This window comes from Idiotropiscis lumnitzeri, chromosome 3 (genome assembly GCF_059441095.1).
Source record: "Idiotropiscis lumnitzeri isolate Australia: NSW breed Sydney's pygmy pipehorse chromosome 3, RoL_Ilum_1.0, whole genome shotgun sequence".
Lineage (NCBI taxonomy): Eukaryota > Metazoa > Chordata > Actinopteri > Syngnathiformes > Syngnathidae > Idiotropiscis > Idiotropiscis lumnitzeri.
The window spans coordinates 24454193-24470453 of NC_142393.1; the positions used below are offsets into that span (position 1 = coordinate 24454193).

The 16261-nt window shown below is 41.4% G+C and overlaps 1 protein-coding gene across 2 annotated transcripts in view; it reads left to right on the forward strand.

The window, feature by feature from the left end:
* nol4la (nucleolar protein 4-like a) overlaps positions 1–15969 on the forward strand; it is a 34427-nt gene extending 18458 nt beyond the window's left edge. Inside the window, exons 5-11 of one of the 2 annotated variants that reach the window (XM_088291532.1) lie at positions 2581–2722; positions 3811–4103; positions 6243–6428; positions 7643–7831; positions 8806–8922; positions 9510–9699; positions 10215–15969. In XM_088291532.1, coding sequence (XP_088147658.1) covers positions 2581–2722; positions 3811–4103; positions 6243–6428; positions 7643–7831; positions 8806–8922; positions 9510–9699; positions 10215–10432 — 1335 coding nt within the window. In that variant the 3' untranslated portion in view covers positions 10433–15969. The remainder of the gene's footprint in view (positions 1–2580; positions 2723–3810; positions 4104–6242; positions 6429–7642; positions 7832–8805; positions 8923–9509; positions 9700–10214) is intronic. The other variant, XM_088291534.1, reaches the window with a different exon arrangement.
* The last annotated feature ends 292 nt before the right edge of the window (positions 15970–16261 follow it).

Here is a 16261-nt window from a genome sequence, read left to right on the forward strand (position 1 = left end):
TTTTTTATAATGTATTCAACCGTAATGGAGCGTCACTCAGATTCAGATTAACCGTTATTATCCGTTTTTCTTGGAACAAAACAAAGAAATGTCCCGTTTCCCAGAAATGGTACCTAAACTGTCCTCCAATTGTAGTTAGTTAGCTCCCTCCCCCGTCCCCTTACCGTGGACCGGGATTAAACTCGTGGGCGTGACGTCATACGTGAGACCCCTCCCACGTGAAGGGGGCTGTGACAGAAAGTACAATCAACCCCCCTCCCCCTCCACCCTCCCGAGTGCGCCTGCCTTGCTGTCAGCAAAGTGCAGGGAGCGGCACTCGCGCATGATGTGCGTTTTGGGGAAATTGGGAGCCAGGCTGAAATTCCCGGGTGAGTACAAACTAAACAAACCCAAGACGGCAGAAAGGCTTATTGTGTTGCTCGCAGCGTGTTTAATAATAATTCAGCATCTTCATCATCATCAGCCGCAGCAGCCGCGATGGAGGGAGACTACAAGGCCGCCAAGTGTTGTGTTATACGTCAATTGCAGGCTACGTGAAAGCTTCAAGTATGCTCAGATCACATTAGTTGACTGCATCAACATAGTGGAGCAGCACGTTTGATCCTCCACATTAGGAGCACACGGCTGCCCCCTCCCAACACGGAATCAGCAAGCGCGCTCCTCTTGCTAATCATAACAAACAGCAACCCTGTGTGTGGGGCGGGAAAAAAAGAAAATATTTCTGTGGGGAAATATCAGCCCATTCAGATCAAAACCTGATTCTCACCTTATCGTGGCAGTGGCACAAATGAATACTTGCTGAAGGAAAAAAAATTGGCTTATCTTAACTCTTGAATATCTTTTTTTTTTAATTGTTGACATTTTCTTTTACTTCATTTGAAAACTGTCATGTGTATTTTGGATTTTGCTTCACGATATTATTTGTCATCTGCACAGGAAAAACACAACACTGCGCACTGGCATTCTTGCTTTGCTTGTCTCCATCCACTTATTCAAAGAACATATAAAAAATGTTTTAAAAGTAATGAAAGATAAATACAGAGAAAAGGGAGGCACTTTATGCAGTGTACATACAAACAATTTAAATTTAGTCACATTTAAAAAAGGGGGCGTGTATTCGAGTCATACCAGCTGAGCTAGTGAGGGCTGTCAAACCAATTGCGGGCCACATTGAAGTTCCGGTTTTCCTCAGTGGGCCGTTATGACTGAAACCACAAAAATGTTTGATAGTTTGTCTCTTGATATTATTACATATACACAAAAAAATTGATTTAAAACTACTTTTGAACTCAGAAGTCAAGGATAATTGTTTACTATTGTTCAAGTTGCTTTAAAATGGGTGTGGCAACAGGAACCTGCTGGCAATATGTCAACATGATTTATCATAACCGATGATTAGAAATTTTAGTTTTGGCAAAAATCCTGAAAATTGACAGACTTGATCTGGCACCAAGGCCTTGACTTTGACACATTCAACTATTCCAGTATTGTGAGTATTGCACAAAAACATTCAAATGAGCAGGATTACAAAAGAAATGTAGTGCATAGAGTGGTTCAAAGATTCTGATGTTATTTGAATTTATTATTGACAATATGTACAATACAAGTTCATTTAGGAATTAACATTATCAGACAGCTTTCTTCAAATCTGCGTTTGAAGACCTATGAATGGATATCCATCAGTGCTTTGCGTGTTTTATTTGTGATTAATTCATTGATGATTCAATTAAGTACTGAGTGTGATAACTTTTCAACTATAGGAAAGTCAAATCTACATGAGAAAAAAGTGATCCAAATATTGACACACACTGGGAAGTCCTATTTATGTTATACGTCCCAAACATATAAGAGCTTTTACTTTTACTTTTAAATTCTTTTAAGGTGGAGTAATTAATTTATTATTGCCGGTATGTTTTAAAATGATACGACATAGTGATTTATTCAAAATTTTTCTGGGGACCACCATTTTGAGAAGCCGAGGACTAAGCTATAGCGAGATGCCCGCTTACGCTTGACGTCACTCGCAGGGGCCAAGTTCAATGGCGTGAAGGAGGTCAAAGGTCAGGAAGGGCTGAGAATAGTTGGCAAGATTATGTTGGGTTCTCCTTTGCTAATCCTCAACTCTCGACTTTACTCATGTTGCTGTTATGCTACACCAAGAATATTTCCAGTTGAAATTAAAACAAAGTGCAACAATGAAAAAAAAATATACATTTTAATAATCACTTAAAATAGTCAAACACCTCACAAATTCAGCCTGTCAACGAGGGTTCAATTTCGATGATTCAGACTCTGATTCCAGTTCCTTGATTCAATTCCAGTTCTTAACTCATTCAATACCATTGACGGCTAAATACGTCTTTTTTTTTTTACTCAGTTGGTAGTGAATGAGTTAATGAGTCTCAATTCAGATTCTTTAGAAAAGGTTTGCAGATTTAAACTAGGAAAGAAATATATTTTTTTCAATCAATTCGAATTGTGATTCAATTTGACAGTCATCCACTTGTTCTGTCACCCGCAACCACTGAATCGGAATCTGTTTTTCTGTTTTTGTATTTCTCTCTCCTGGCGCACCTGCAGGATGACTCGTCGGTGAGCAGCGAGGACATGAACGGCGCTGAGCCCACATGGGCGGCAGCTGAACGGCCGCCAGCGCCTGAGCCCGGCGCTCCGAATGGAGCGAGGCTCAGCAACCCCGCAGCCGCCGTCAAAGAAGATCACGGTGAGGCTGCCGTTTTCCTAACTGCACACTTGCCTTTCATTCAACAGGGCCGGCATACGTAAAAGTTATGCAGACAAACGAAGAATCTATGCATAATGTATGCGACAAAAATTAGTGTGACACCCGATAGAGACCTTGTCTAATTTAAAATGGCCCAAATCCTCAGCATTTCATTGTCTCACCAGAAAATATTGTGGAATTTCTTTTGTCCCCCTTGAAAGCAGATCTTATTTTTCAAAGCGAGACATTTCCACGACATTAACTTTAGAGAACATTGATCAAAACATTTGCGGATTTTTTGACGGATATTAAGATCCAACTGAGTGATCATCAATTTGTGCGCTTTTGGCACTGTCAATTTGAAATAATGTCCTGTTTTTGAATGAAGGGATGGAAATTAACCAAATATTTGTATCCGAGTCATTGAGGAAAAAACCATCAACAGATGAATCGATTATTAAAACAATCGTTAGGACTGCTTGCTGCTACCATCTAGTACCCGTACTTCAAATTGTTGCTCGCAAAGCAAAAAAAAATAAAATGCCAAATGACTGCTCTCATCAGGAAAAACTTATAAGTCGGGTCACTCGAGGCACAATTGTATTCATTGGAGGAAGGGATTCTTCGTATATGAACACTCTTGCTGTTGGGTGGCAAACAGCTTGGCTTGTTCTTAGTCGACTAATCCAAATCGGTAAATCCACCCTTGCAGTGGGTGGGCCGCCAGCGCAGCCCCAATGTCAAGCACCCCTCCCTCTCTCTCAGGGTTCGAGGCTTAGGAAAGTAGGACAAAGGAGGCGGCTATGAACTCTCACACCACGCACACAACAGTCACTCAGCTCTACCAAACACATGACTCAAGAAGAAGGGAATATATATATATAAAATGCAGTTGCAGAAGTGTGCAACCCCTAGTAACTGATGGCATGGCTGTATTCAGCCAAGCCTGGTTGGTCATTGTGGAATTCTCCTTAGCAGCATTTATTGAGGCTAAATATGCATTTACACCTGAAGAGTGCGAGTGGATTTCCCACACAGGGCTCAATATATTGTTTTGAATCTGAATCTGAATCTTCGTCCCGCTCCAGCAGAGGACGACTCGTCAGAGAGCAGCAGCGGCAACGGGATGCCAGCCATGACCTCGCCTGAGGTGCAGCCAGTGGGCGGGAACCCCCCAGAGGGCGGCGCCTCGTACGGGGAGGTGACTGAGAACGGTTTGAGCGCTCCCCTGGACTTCAGCACCACTTTGTCTTCGTCCTCCTCGGACGACCAACAGCCGGTCAACTTGAGCGATCGACTGTTGCCCGCCGGGTGTTCGCCGCCAAACTCGTTCCCGGCGGACCCGAGCAGGAAGTACCCCATCAAAACAGAATACGCCAAGGTAAACATTATTTGACATCCTCGTAGAATGTTGATCTTTGTTTTTAAACCCATAATATAGGAGAAGCAAAACAAATAAATATATCACTCTTATAGCTGGGCGTGTGACTTTCTTCAGAAAACCTCTGCCAGTTCAGCATTGAAAATGAGAATCTGATTTTAAATGCCTTACATGCCTAAGTAAAGATTAAATAACCAATAACCCAAGCCAACAAAAGCGGTGAAGTGTCAGTGGGTTGTGAATTGTGAAAGTATTTGTCGATGTCCCGGCCTACACCCCAAAACATATCATCTTGTTGCCATGGAGACAGCCTTGGCTGTGTAAACAGAAACATAGAGCACAGGAAGAGAATGGAGGTGGTGAAGAATAAGCGTCCATCAGCATCACTTCCAGGAGAAAGTCCAGATTGCGTTTTTTTTTTTTTTTTGAGAACACAGTAATTTCAGTCAAACCTTGAATTCTGCGGATGCCTCTCAGAGGCCGTCAATTAGACGATTTGCCAACGTCTCCACTTTGTTGACCCATTTGCGCAGCGTCTCATGACTGAGTTCACTTATTGTTTGACTGTGTTGACCGCTCGTCCAACACCACTTTTTTTTTCACTACCCATGGAGCTGCTCCCGTCGTCTGAATTCATGATAAATCAGGAAACTGCCAGTTCCAAAGAGCAGGTTAGCAGGTATCTGAATTCCAATAACCTAGTTGTCTTTTACGTCCTTGATGGACAAAGTTGAAAGACATCTTCCGTTTATTCAAGGAATCCAAAATACTCTCTCTACCAGCTATTCTCGATCTGAAAATACCGTCAATCGTTTCGAGAGACCTGCTGACCAAATCCAATGCTGGCTTTTCGAACGAAATAGTAATAGTTAACTCATGAGATTACGAGACAAGGACAGCAGGGATGAACACGGAGGAGACGAGCAGAAAAAGTAGCGTCCGCCTCTGTTGACAGACAAGCAGAAAAAAAAAAAAAAACTTTGTACACGACAAGATTGTTCTGGGTCAATTGTAACCTGCGTCTACTAAAATGGATTTTAGATTCCCTCTTTCATTGACAGTGAAATAAGTGAATCAGCAATCTTGTCGTATAAACGTCCACTGCAGCATTTTCCAAGTTTTGCCAATCCCCAGTGACATTCTCTTTGTTAAAAACAACTAGCGTTGTGTTTGCCGACTTTCCTCTGTCACTCTGCAGTTTCTTTTCCTAACGAGCTGCGACACCTGTGGCGCTTCTCCCTCCGTCACTCAAACTCACACTAGCCTCATGCAGCAGCTTCACCAGCTAGCAAGCAAGCTTGACTTAAAAACTGCTGCTAATATACATCAATTAAAAAAAATGAAGAGCTATGAGATACAAAGTATTTCTTATAAATATGCTTGCGAAACGTGACATCTAGCTCCTGTGCTCTGAGCAATTTGTGTTATGGCTCGTCAGGAAGTTTGGACACCACTGGAGTGCATGATTTGTGGTGGGGTGGGCATCTCTATCTTCAACGTATTACCCTTTAATGAATATTGCATGCCAAATAAACTTAAGAGTAAATTAAGATGCACATCATGGCAGCTAATATGGATGTTGATCGGATCATTTTCTTAAAAAAAAAAAAAAAACACACAGAGGATACAATTTTTAGATGAATACATTTATGATTTAAAGAATTTAGCTTCTCCTCATTGATTGACCGGCAGCGCCACTGTTTAACATCAAATGCCACCTAAAAACAAAATAAAAAAAATAAACATAGTGACCAACATTAATATACAGTTGTGTAGTTGGCCCAAGCGTTCATCTAAAAACAAGGCAGAGGTTTTAATCCTAAAAAAGATTGCTTAATATGTTTTAGGGGAAACTGTGACCTTGTGCATAATTGTAACACTGTGGTTCATTGTAGGAACAGAACAACCGCATTTAATAATGACTCAAAATATATTGCACATAAAAGTGCATCAGAATAGGTGCTTGAAAATGTAATCTTAATGATTCCATAAATATGTATCAAGAACAAAAGAACAGCACTGGAATAAAAGAAAAAAAAATTGACACCACTTTGACATTCTGCACTGTTTGAAGATTTAATCCAGTGAGCAGTATGTTTGCAATCATGCCATTTGACGAGCTCGCACGTGTGTCGGCAGTCACCTCCGTACAGCTCAGGAAGCTATGACTCTGTGAAGACCGAATTGAGTGCGTGCGCTGAGGACTTGACTTCTGGCCGCGTGCAGATCATCGATGACGACGACGACGATCACGATGACCACGACGACAGTGATAAGATCAACGACGCCGAGGGGATGGACCCAGAAAGACTTAAAGCCTTCAATGTAAGTAACCTGCCTGGCTGGGTCTGTTTTATTACAAACCGATCGCCAAATTTTGAATTCCGTGACAAGCTCTTCAGCAAATAGTTGACAAAAGTACAGTGGTGCTTTGAGATATGAGTGTAATTTGGCGACCACGCTCATATCACAAAACACTTGTCTCGTGTTGCAGCAAACGATTATTTTCAGAATCGATTAATCTGCTTATCATTGTCTTGATTTATCGCTGAATTAAATTTAAAACACATTGTCTAATTTCCATTGCTTGATTGGAAAACAGAACATTATTTGAAACTGAAAAGTTCATGATGATTCAGTTACTAGTTTGGTTCCTAACATTCAAGAAAATTGGCAAAAAGGTTCATCATTGCTTTTGAAAGTAAAAGCAGATGTTAGCACGTGTTTTGCTTTTTGATTAAACACAACGGCAATCCGTCTGCTTTCATGGAGGACTGGAGAAATCTGAGAATATTTACTGTTGGATGCTGACCCATTTGGACCATTTGGACAAGTTGAATGAAATCAGGATTGCTAAACAATTCAGCAATCATCACCAAAACCATCACCATTACAATTTTTGGGGAGGCTGGATCAGATTAATGGGGTTTCAATTCGAAACCTTTCAAAAGAAAGATGTTTTGAGTTACAAGTGTGGTTGCAGAATTGATTAAACTCATATCCCAAGGCACCATCGTAAAACTAAAACAATTTCAAGTTGTGTATTCAAAACTAACTACAGAACTATAAACTTAGCTTAGCTTATACTTTAGACGGGCTAACGAATAGTTCTACAGTATATAGTGATATGACCCTTTGTAGTGAGGACATTCGAAGACAAATGGTGCAGCATCACATGTAAACAGGCAACGTAACAATTCTCACCGGCATTTTGTGTTTATCTTCTGTTTAGAACAACGAATATTAGTGCAGCTTACTGAGGAGTTGTGATCATCTCCATGTAGAGCTGAATGACTAATAAAAAAAAAACTGTGCAACACGCGCAATATTTTAATCATGTCTGTGTGTTTCTCAACAATCTCCCCCTCCCTCTTGATCCTCGCCTCTTCCACTCTCCGCCGTACGCTCGCCCATCCCCTCACTGCTTTTCCTCGCTTTTGTTTTCAACTCTGCACCGCTCTCTACGTCATCACTCCCCTCCAACCCCGACTCCATTTTTTTCTGCCCTACATCCTCTCCCTCCTCTCCCCCTCTCTCAGATGTTTGTGCGTCTGTTTGTGGATGAGAATCTGGACCGCATGGTGCCCATCTCCAAACAGCCCAAGGAGAAGATCCAGGCCATCATGGAATCGTGTGGCCGCCAGTTCCCCGAGTTCCAGGAGCGCTCCCGCAAGCGCATTCGCACCTACCTCAAATCTTGTCGCCGTATGAAAAAAAGTGGTTTTGAGGTATTATTGTCCGCCTTTTTCGCCATCACGTCACACATACTTGGGGGTGGCAAAAGTGTGAGGGTTTTCGTAGTAAAGCAACACATAGGCCTGGTGCCCACAAAAAGTCAATGTGGCTCTTTTTCTCGCCCAAGGACAACAAAAGCCAAAATCTTTTTTGATCATGTGACATTTTCACATTGTCACAGTTTTTGCGTTCTTAAAAAAAAAAAAAAAAAAGAAAAAGAAGAAGAGTGTAAAAAACAAAAAACAAAGGCGGTCAGTTGTGAAGAAGGCAAAAGAAGCTCAAGGTACTTTACGAAATGCTGCCCTTAAACTAAAATCATTCTAATAGATCATATAAATGAAAATTAATAACATCTATAGACAATTCTAGCGCAAGACAAGAAATGAGAATAATTTATACCAAGGCTGGGCAAACGTTTTGATTGGTGGGCCATAATAACAGATGGATGGAGTGTTTTGGTAACCACACCTCATCGGAGAAAAAAAAAAAAAATAATTTTAAATGAAAATGAACAAAAGCATTACAACAAAATATGTCTTTGACACACCACAGTATTTAGAAAATAAAACATTAACAAGGTTTATTCATTTAATTCTTTCCAAGTTCGGCGGGCCGGATTAAAACATTTAACGGGCCGCGTGTGGCCCCCGGGCCAGAGTTTGCCCACACCTGATTTATACAATCTCAGTTTCACTGGGTATGATTATTTTTTTATTAACTTGAGAGTAGATATCTGATCAAACCATACATTTATTTATTTTTGTTCTCCACAACTTTTGACATATGCTTGATTTCTCCTCCTCACTGTATTCATTTAGATTAATACAATTAATACTAGCGGTGCACCCATTTTTGGCATCAATGCATTTTGCCACCTCGGAAGTACACCGGCGCTATTGTTTACAAACATTCTGAAAAGTTATGCAGAATTTCCCATTTATTAAATGTGCACAAATTCTGCTGACAGATAAGACCAACCCCTCCTCACCTCACCTCTGCCATGGCTGAGAACATCCTTGCCGCCGCCTGCGAGAGCGAAACCCGAAACGCTGCCAAGAGGATGCGGCTCGACATCTACCCAGCGGTAAAAAAACTCAAATTAAATGCTATACGTATCTGATAAGATCCAGCACAGGTGCTAGAGCTAAGATTGTGCCTTCACAAAGATAGTGACAGAAAGTGTGGAGGTAGAATCTGGATCATATCACAATGAAGGCTCACCAAATCCTGAATTTCCAGATTGTGATCAAGTATTCAATTAAAGTACTTACCTAATGACAAATTCAAATCTGTGCTTTCTTTTGAGCTTTCCCTCATGCTCTAAAAGGCCACTAGATGGCGCCAAAGCGCTTAAAATAGTCATTGATGTTGAGGAGGGAAGTTTAAGTGGGCTCTTTGGATGTTTGCAGGGTCCCAAGTTTCTACTATATGTAGCTTTTAATATTTAAGTTCACTGATTTAGCTACATGAGCGTCTCATATATATATATATATATATATATTTTATTTTTTTTTCTTTATTATTTTATAATTTTTTTTAATTAGGATGCAGTGTAGTTCGCACACTGCAGTAATAAACACGTGCTTAAAGGAATACATCTGTGTGTACATGTGTACCTAACGAGGTGAATTGGAGCGCTCAGTGCAACTAAAGTGAAACACGTGGTCACAGGACGAGCCCGCCCTCGCTGACAAGCCCGGCACCAGGGAGCCGGCATCTGTGGCCCCGTCGGGCTTCGTCATCTCCAGCACGGCTTTTGCCCAAGATCAGCTCTACACCAACGGAGGCCTCAACTACAACCTGCGTGGCTACGGCAACGTCGCCGGCAACCAGCAGAGTGCCGCTGCGGCCCAAACCAACGGTGAGCAGCACTTGAAAATTTACCACAGATACTTGCCTTGTTGTCAACATTTAAGCAACAGACACTTCAAATTAACGGTGGAGCAACACATGTCGACAGACAATATTCACTGGTATGTATTCTTTATCCTCTGTGAAAATGACTAATATCGTAGCATCTTAACGAGTCACTAAGAGTAATGGTGACTCTTGAAATGAAACATGTCGCGGAATGAAGATTGTCCGCTTTGTACATTCTGATCTTGTTTTGGTTCCTAACGTGGAGAACACAGACTTTTTATACATGCTCAGTATACAAATAATTTGAGGAAGCCCACTTGGATTCTTAGAATCATGAGGAATTTTCTGCCCAAGTCCAATCCTCAAAAGCTTGTCTCCTGCCCCCAACACACCTGATTCAAATGATCCACTCGGAGAAGCCTGATCCTAATTTTTACAAACATAATTAAAAGCTCATAACTTCCTGATCGACTTTGGCCGTATGTCTCCCTAACGACTTGACACTTGTGCCCGCAGGTCCAACAGATCTAAGCATGAAGTCGGTGGCTCCGAACTCTACTTCCTCCAGCTCCAACAGTCACGGGCAAGGCGGCGGGGGCGGGGGGGCTTCGGCCCAGCTCAGCCCTCCGGAAGTGACGGCGGTCAGGCAGCTCATCGCCGGCTACCGGGAGTCGGCCGCCTTCCTGCTCCGCTCGGCCGACGAACTGGAGAACCTGATTCTGCAGCAGAACTGAGCACCGGCCCCACCCAGCCCGCACTCAGCTTGTCCGTCAGTCCGTCTACGTGTGTAAATACTGTATGTCACTCTGACATGCAAGTCTTGGAGATGTTGGACAGAGGTGCAAGCAAAGGGGGATGGTTCTGCCAAGCACAGCAGGTCCCGGAAGGTACCTTGACTCATCCCACACGACTTTTTATGCATTTGCATCCCTTTGACCTCAGTGCTCTATCTTCTGTAGTCTCGCCACTAAGTTTCTCTCACCACCTCAACCCCCATTTGTCTCAGGAAGTGATGATGTGTGGAGAAAACAAATCCAATTGTCCATCTAGTGCCGTTTTTCCAAAACTCAAGAAAATCTCGCGGGAAACCACTAATCCGAACAAACAAAAAGTATTTCAAATATCGACGATCTCTTCTCAATTTATTCAGCAAAGTACTCAATCGGTGAGACCACGATAAATCATTTTCCAACTTTTTCTTCCATTAATGTGACATCACCTAAACAACTCAATTGGATTGTTTTAAACATTTTTGTGAAACAACTGTGATAACACCTGAAATGTATTTGGCATTCATTTGTGGCACTTCAAATGGTGGCACATGTCTGCTGACTCCTATTTAACACGAGTTTGAATGTTGCTAAAAAGATTGACTTCTTTTCTTCAATTGAGGCATACATTGCTTTAAATCACATTCATTTTGGAAAATGTTATGAAATGATTTACCGTGATCTAATTTTCGTGTGTATAACAAAAATCCGGCAGATGACAGGTCGGTTGACTTTTAATATTCACTCTAATTATTCTGCCTGTCACTATTTGTGTCTGGCATAGATAGATGGACAAAAATACATTATTTTTAGTAAATACATGATCATATTCAGACCAGTTAGGGGAAAGCGGATCATTTCCATGGCCCAGCAGATGATTTTTAATGGCTGGGAATTGTTGACACATGACAAGTTCGATTAGCTCTTTGAGCTTGCATGTGTAAATTTCTCAAAGGCATCTTCAGATGATCAGACTAAAATATGTCAAATATTCTGGACGAGAGTCTGAAAAATTGTAGTGTCATCTGCAGTTGTGGACGGAATAATAGCAGTGTGGTTAAAAAAAAAAAGAAGAAACGAGTAAAGCTGTGTAATCGCTTTTACTCTTACTAATTTAATGGGGTCAATGCAAATTCCATCCAAATCAAAATGAGGGGAAAGATTTATTAAAGTGAAAGTGAAGATATTGGGCGGTTCAAGCTCTGCATTTTCTGCACAAACTCAAACATCTACGGTATAAAATGAAGAAACAAAATGCGTAGTTAACTAAATGACATCCCATTATGTTGGAAGAAAACCGTATCGCCCAGTTTTGTATGAGAATGAAGGGGTCTTTTCCAGAATAACAGGTGCAAATTTATGAGATATAAAAAAAAATAAAAAATCTATTCTTATAACATCATAACTTTTTTTCCTCAAACATATGATGCTTTTTTTTTTCTATTCCTATGGTATTGAATGCTACACTTTGTGTTTTTCGGGGGTTAGGTTTTTTGAGGGGTTGAATCATAGGGATGGAAATTTTACTTATTTATTTATTTATTTTTATCTGAGTCATCTATTAATCCACATAAGAATCAACATATTAATCAAAAAAAATAATCATTAGGAATTACACTGCAGGCCTAGGAATAACCCATTTGCTAACATTTTATTCCCCATATGGAACTATGAGCGCTTGCAACCACACTGCTCTTATTTTGCATCCAAGTGTACTGCAGCCTGATTTTGTGCCAAAATGTTTCATCCAACAATTCCGCACGATAGATAAACCGCTGCTAAATTGCCTGCCACTGTTACTGTTTGATGCGCTGATACCACACGGGGGTAAGAAATTCCCACCGGAGAAATCAGCCAGGATCCTATTCAGATTTCAACAGTCATTCAAAGCTGTCTGCTCAAGACTTTACCTCGTTGTCTTTTGTTAAGAGAGCAAGACTTATTTTGTGGAAACGTCAAGTGCGGAAATGAGATGATAGGAGGTCACAAACACCTGTCAGGGAACAAAGAGATTATAGCGCGATCAGAAAAAGGTGCAATATTGATGATAATCAGTGAGGGTGTCCGATTCCTATCGCAGACAAAAAAAGGGGAGAAATTCACCACAATCCTTTGCGGTCCTAAAAGAAGTCGCAATCCCATGCAGCATTGTAGCCAATTTCAATGTTGTGACTTTTCAAAGGTAACATGGCGCGCACACATTTTTTTTTCTTGTTGTCGTCGTTGTGGCGGAATTGTTGTGTGTGTTTTGTCATGAGTTGGATTGAGGTGACCCCAAACACGCATGCGAGGGGAACGCTTGGCTCGAAGCCACCTAAGGCCCCCGCCCATTCCCCTGACAACCCCCCTGCAGCCACCCTGAGTAACCACAAAAATGTCTGAAAACTGGCAGTTGGAAAAGACGCAAGAGACAATCTTTGACAAAGATGTAATTTACATCGCAGTTTACGCTCCCTGCTGTGTGTGTGTGTGTGGGTGTGTGGGTGTGCGTGTGGGCGTGTGTGTGTGTGGGTGAGGTCAGAGGGCACACTCATAGAGAGCACAGTCTCACACTTTTGATGGTGAGTTACTCAGCACAAACACGGTTGTCAAGTGTACTTTTTGTGTCTTTCTTTTCCCGGTTCGGATTTTTAAATTGAGTGATGTATTTTTTTGGGGTGGTGGGGGGTTTGATGTAAATGTCGTCGTGGACCGTTTGTGTAAAAATGAAGTGTCCCACTTTGTACATGAATCTGTCAAGAGGTAATTCCGTCACTCAGCACATTCCAAACAAGGACAAGTGACACTCCAAGCAGCCGACTCGGCCGGTTCGCACCTTACAAAAAGAAAAAGAAAAAAAATTGCAGAGAGATATATGATTTTATTTACCACATTATGACACATTCTATCAGCGCGTGTCCGTCTGTCCGTGCATGTGTCCGTCACACAGTCAGTGGGCCGCGTACTGTTTGCATTACAAGTGTCAGCTCGATGAACTATTGCAAGTTTGGAAGCACTTTATAGCTCAGGATTAAGGAAACGTAACGCGGTGATCCGCTCGTCAGCGGCTCTTTACCTCCAATTTGTGCTCACAAGCAGCTTTGCAGCTCCTCAGCGGGCCTGTAGGGGGCGCCGTACAGGACAAAAAGGACATGCACCTCTCACATCACAGACAACAAAAAAAAAACTCTCACACATTCTGTTGCCAGCTCCAGAAGAGGGAGGGACTTATTGCTTGGCAGAGCCAATCGGAATTTGAGATTTGAGATAGCTTATTATTCTTGATTTGTTTTTCGGCTTTCTTTCAATTTTGGTGTCTCACATAGACAAAAAAAGACTCACGCAGATAAAAGATGGAGGGTTTTAGCTCCAGTGAGAAGGTTATTAGCGTGAACTTTTTTAGTTAAGGCAAGAACATTTTGGTGTTTGTGAAAGTGTGTGAGAGTTTTTTTTCCCCTTGCATGTTTGTAAAAGCGTTGAGTGTTTGTGTGTTTGTGAGCGAGAGAGTTTTTTGGTGAGTATGAAAGGTTTTTTTGGGGGGGGGGGGGTTTGTGGATTGCGTCAGAGGTTTTCTGTTGAGGCGGAGTTTTTGGTTGAGTGGGAGAGGTTTTTGTGTATGTGCGAAATGTTTATTTTGAGTTATATTGCAACTTTTTGGTGTAGTGTGAGAGGCTTTTAATGTGGATGCGTTTTTTGTGCACGTATGAGAGGTTTTATATGTACGTGTGTGTGTGTGAGAGAGGATTTTTGGTGTGCCTGACACTTGTGGTGAGTGATTATTTTTTTTAATGCAAGTGAGAGTTTTTTGATGAAGTGGGTTTTATCAGTGAGAGTGAGAGTTTCTGTGAATGTGAAAGGTACAGTAGATGTTATTTGTCGTCAGATTTTTGGGGTGTGTGCGTGTTAGAGAGAGTGGGATTTTTAAAAAAAATATTTTTGTGTGAGTGCGTGTTTTTTTTGTTGTTGATACGTGTGAGTCATTCGAAAGTGAGTTTGTGTGTATGTGAGAGGTAAATGTAATTTTGGGCCAATAGATCTCCTCATCAGGCCAGCTGGCTCATGTCCAGCATCCGTCTTCTCAATCGTTATATGCGCGTCCGTCCTCGTCTCTTCTACTCGTTTCTTCTTTGTTTGTTGCCGTGCTTGCTGATGTGAAAGTGGAGCAGCGGTGCAGTTTGGTTGATCCGCCACCATGATTTTGTTTGTTGGATTTAAAATGATGCCGATGTGTTGCGTGGACGACGTAATGATCTCTCGGTGTTGCTGCATCTGCCCAGGTAGCTCGTGGATTGCTCAAGTGGTCAGATTCTGTATGTGTACTGTATAGCTGTACAAAGAGTGATAAAAGCTGTTTTGAACTGTTTCTTTTTCTTTCTGTGGGTACAGCACTGTTTTAAAAAGAAGACAAAACAAAACAACAACAAAAAAATCAAAAGTGGCTTGAAGAAGCCCTTGCCTGTTTGAACTTCTCATTTGGTGGTGGTCTGTAATGCTATTGTTATTTCTTTGATTTGAACGCTCGCCCCTGCCGCACTCAAAAGACTGTAGCTGTGTGCACGGACGGGGGCAGCCTCCCGTATCCTCGTGTGAAACTTTGTATCTTCCCCTCCCACCCTCCGGTTTTGGACTCAGTGAAAGTGTGATGTTTACATGTACAGTTTTTCACAATATGTTTCTTTTGCATTTTCTTCAGGATCTTTTCCCCCCTAATTTGCATACGCTCATCCAAAACGTCTTCTTTTGTCATCCCAAGAGCGACCTTTGTGTCGGAGGTCACTAACCGAGAGCTCCCCGACATCTCTGAGTGGGCCAGCAAAGATAAATACGACTCTAATCAGCTCTTTTTTGTGGTGGCCTATAAGGAGAGTGGAGTAGGTACATTTCTAAAAGTAAAGTGCTGAGAGAAAAGTGTAATCTGGTACCGTCAAAGGTACAAACACGTCCTTGGTAACGTATAAGCCATTCCCGTCTTCTGGCCTTTACGGGGAACCCATAAACCTCAGGAAATACTCAAGCTCCGCGTGGAGTTTGTATCCGCTGATTTCCTCTGATGTGAGACTGAAATCACTAACAAAAACCATTCAACATTTCTATGGAGATGTCTATTGTTTTGTACATTGATCATTGTGTTTGCAAAGTGGATCTTTTTCCAGTTCGTGTGACTTAATATTTGGATTATGTTGGAGTGTTTATAGGTATGGATATTTATTATTATTATATGTGGAAATACAAAAAGCAAAAAAAAAAAAGAACACGTTTCATTTGTATGTTTCATGCAAAATTGTCCAGGTGAGATTCTTTCCGCCTCTTACATATCACAAAGTAGGGACCTGTGTGTGTGTGACTGCGCGTGTGCGTGCGTATGTGTGTGCGTGCGTATGCGTGTGTGTGTGTGCTTGTTTGGAAAATAGTGCTTTTTCAGTGTTGCATCAATGCGATGGTATAAAAAAAATACAAGAAAAAAGAGAACACGACACAATCTCGTGAGATGTCAGTAATTGAATAAAATAGTGCGATGAACTATCAAATTGCCACCTTGCGTCCTTATTTACATTTTTATTCAACTCATAAAAACACAAATCATCTCACTTTTCCCATATCACATGACAGAAACTCTCGTTGCAAAATGAAATGGTGAGAATATAAGACAAAAATTTCCAGTTCAAAACACACATGTTTGGAAGGTTAATTTACAGTTAATAAATAAATAATATCTTGCTAGCAGATTATTTTTATTGGACTTTGGATTCTGTCCTGAAAATATAAAGCATCTCAAAATGATGCATAAAATTCCTATTCCCCCCCAAATAGGTC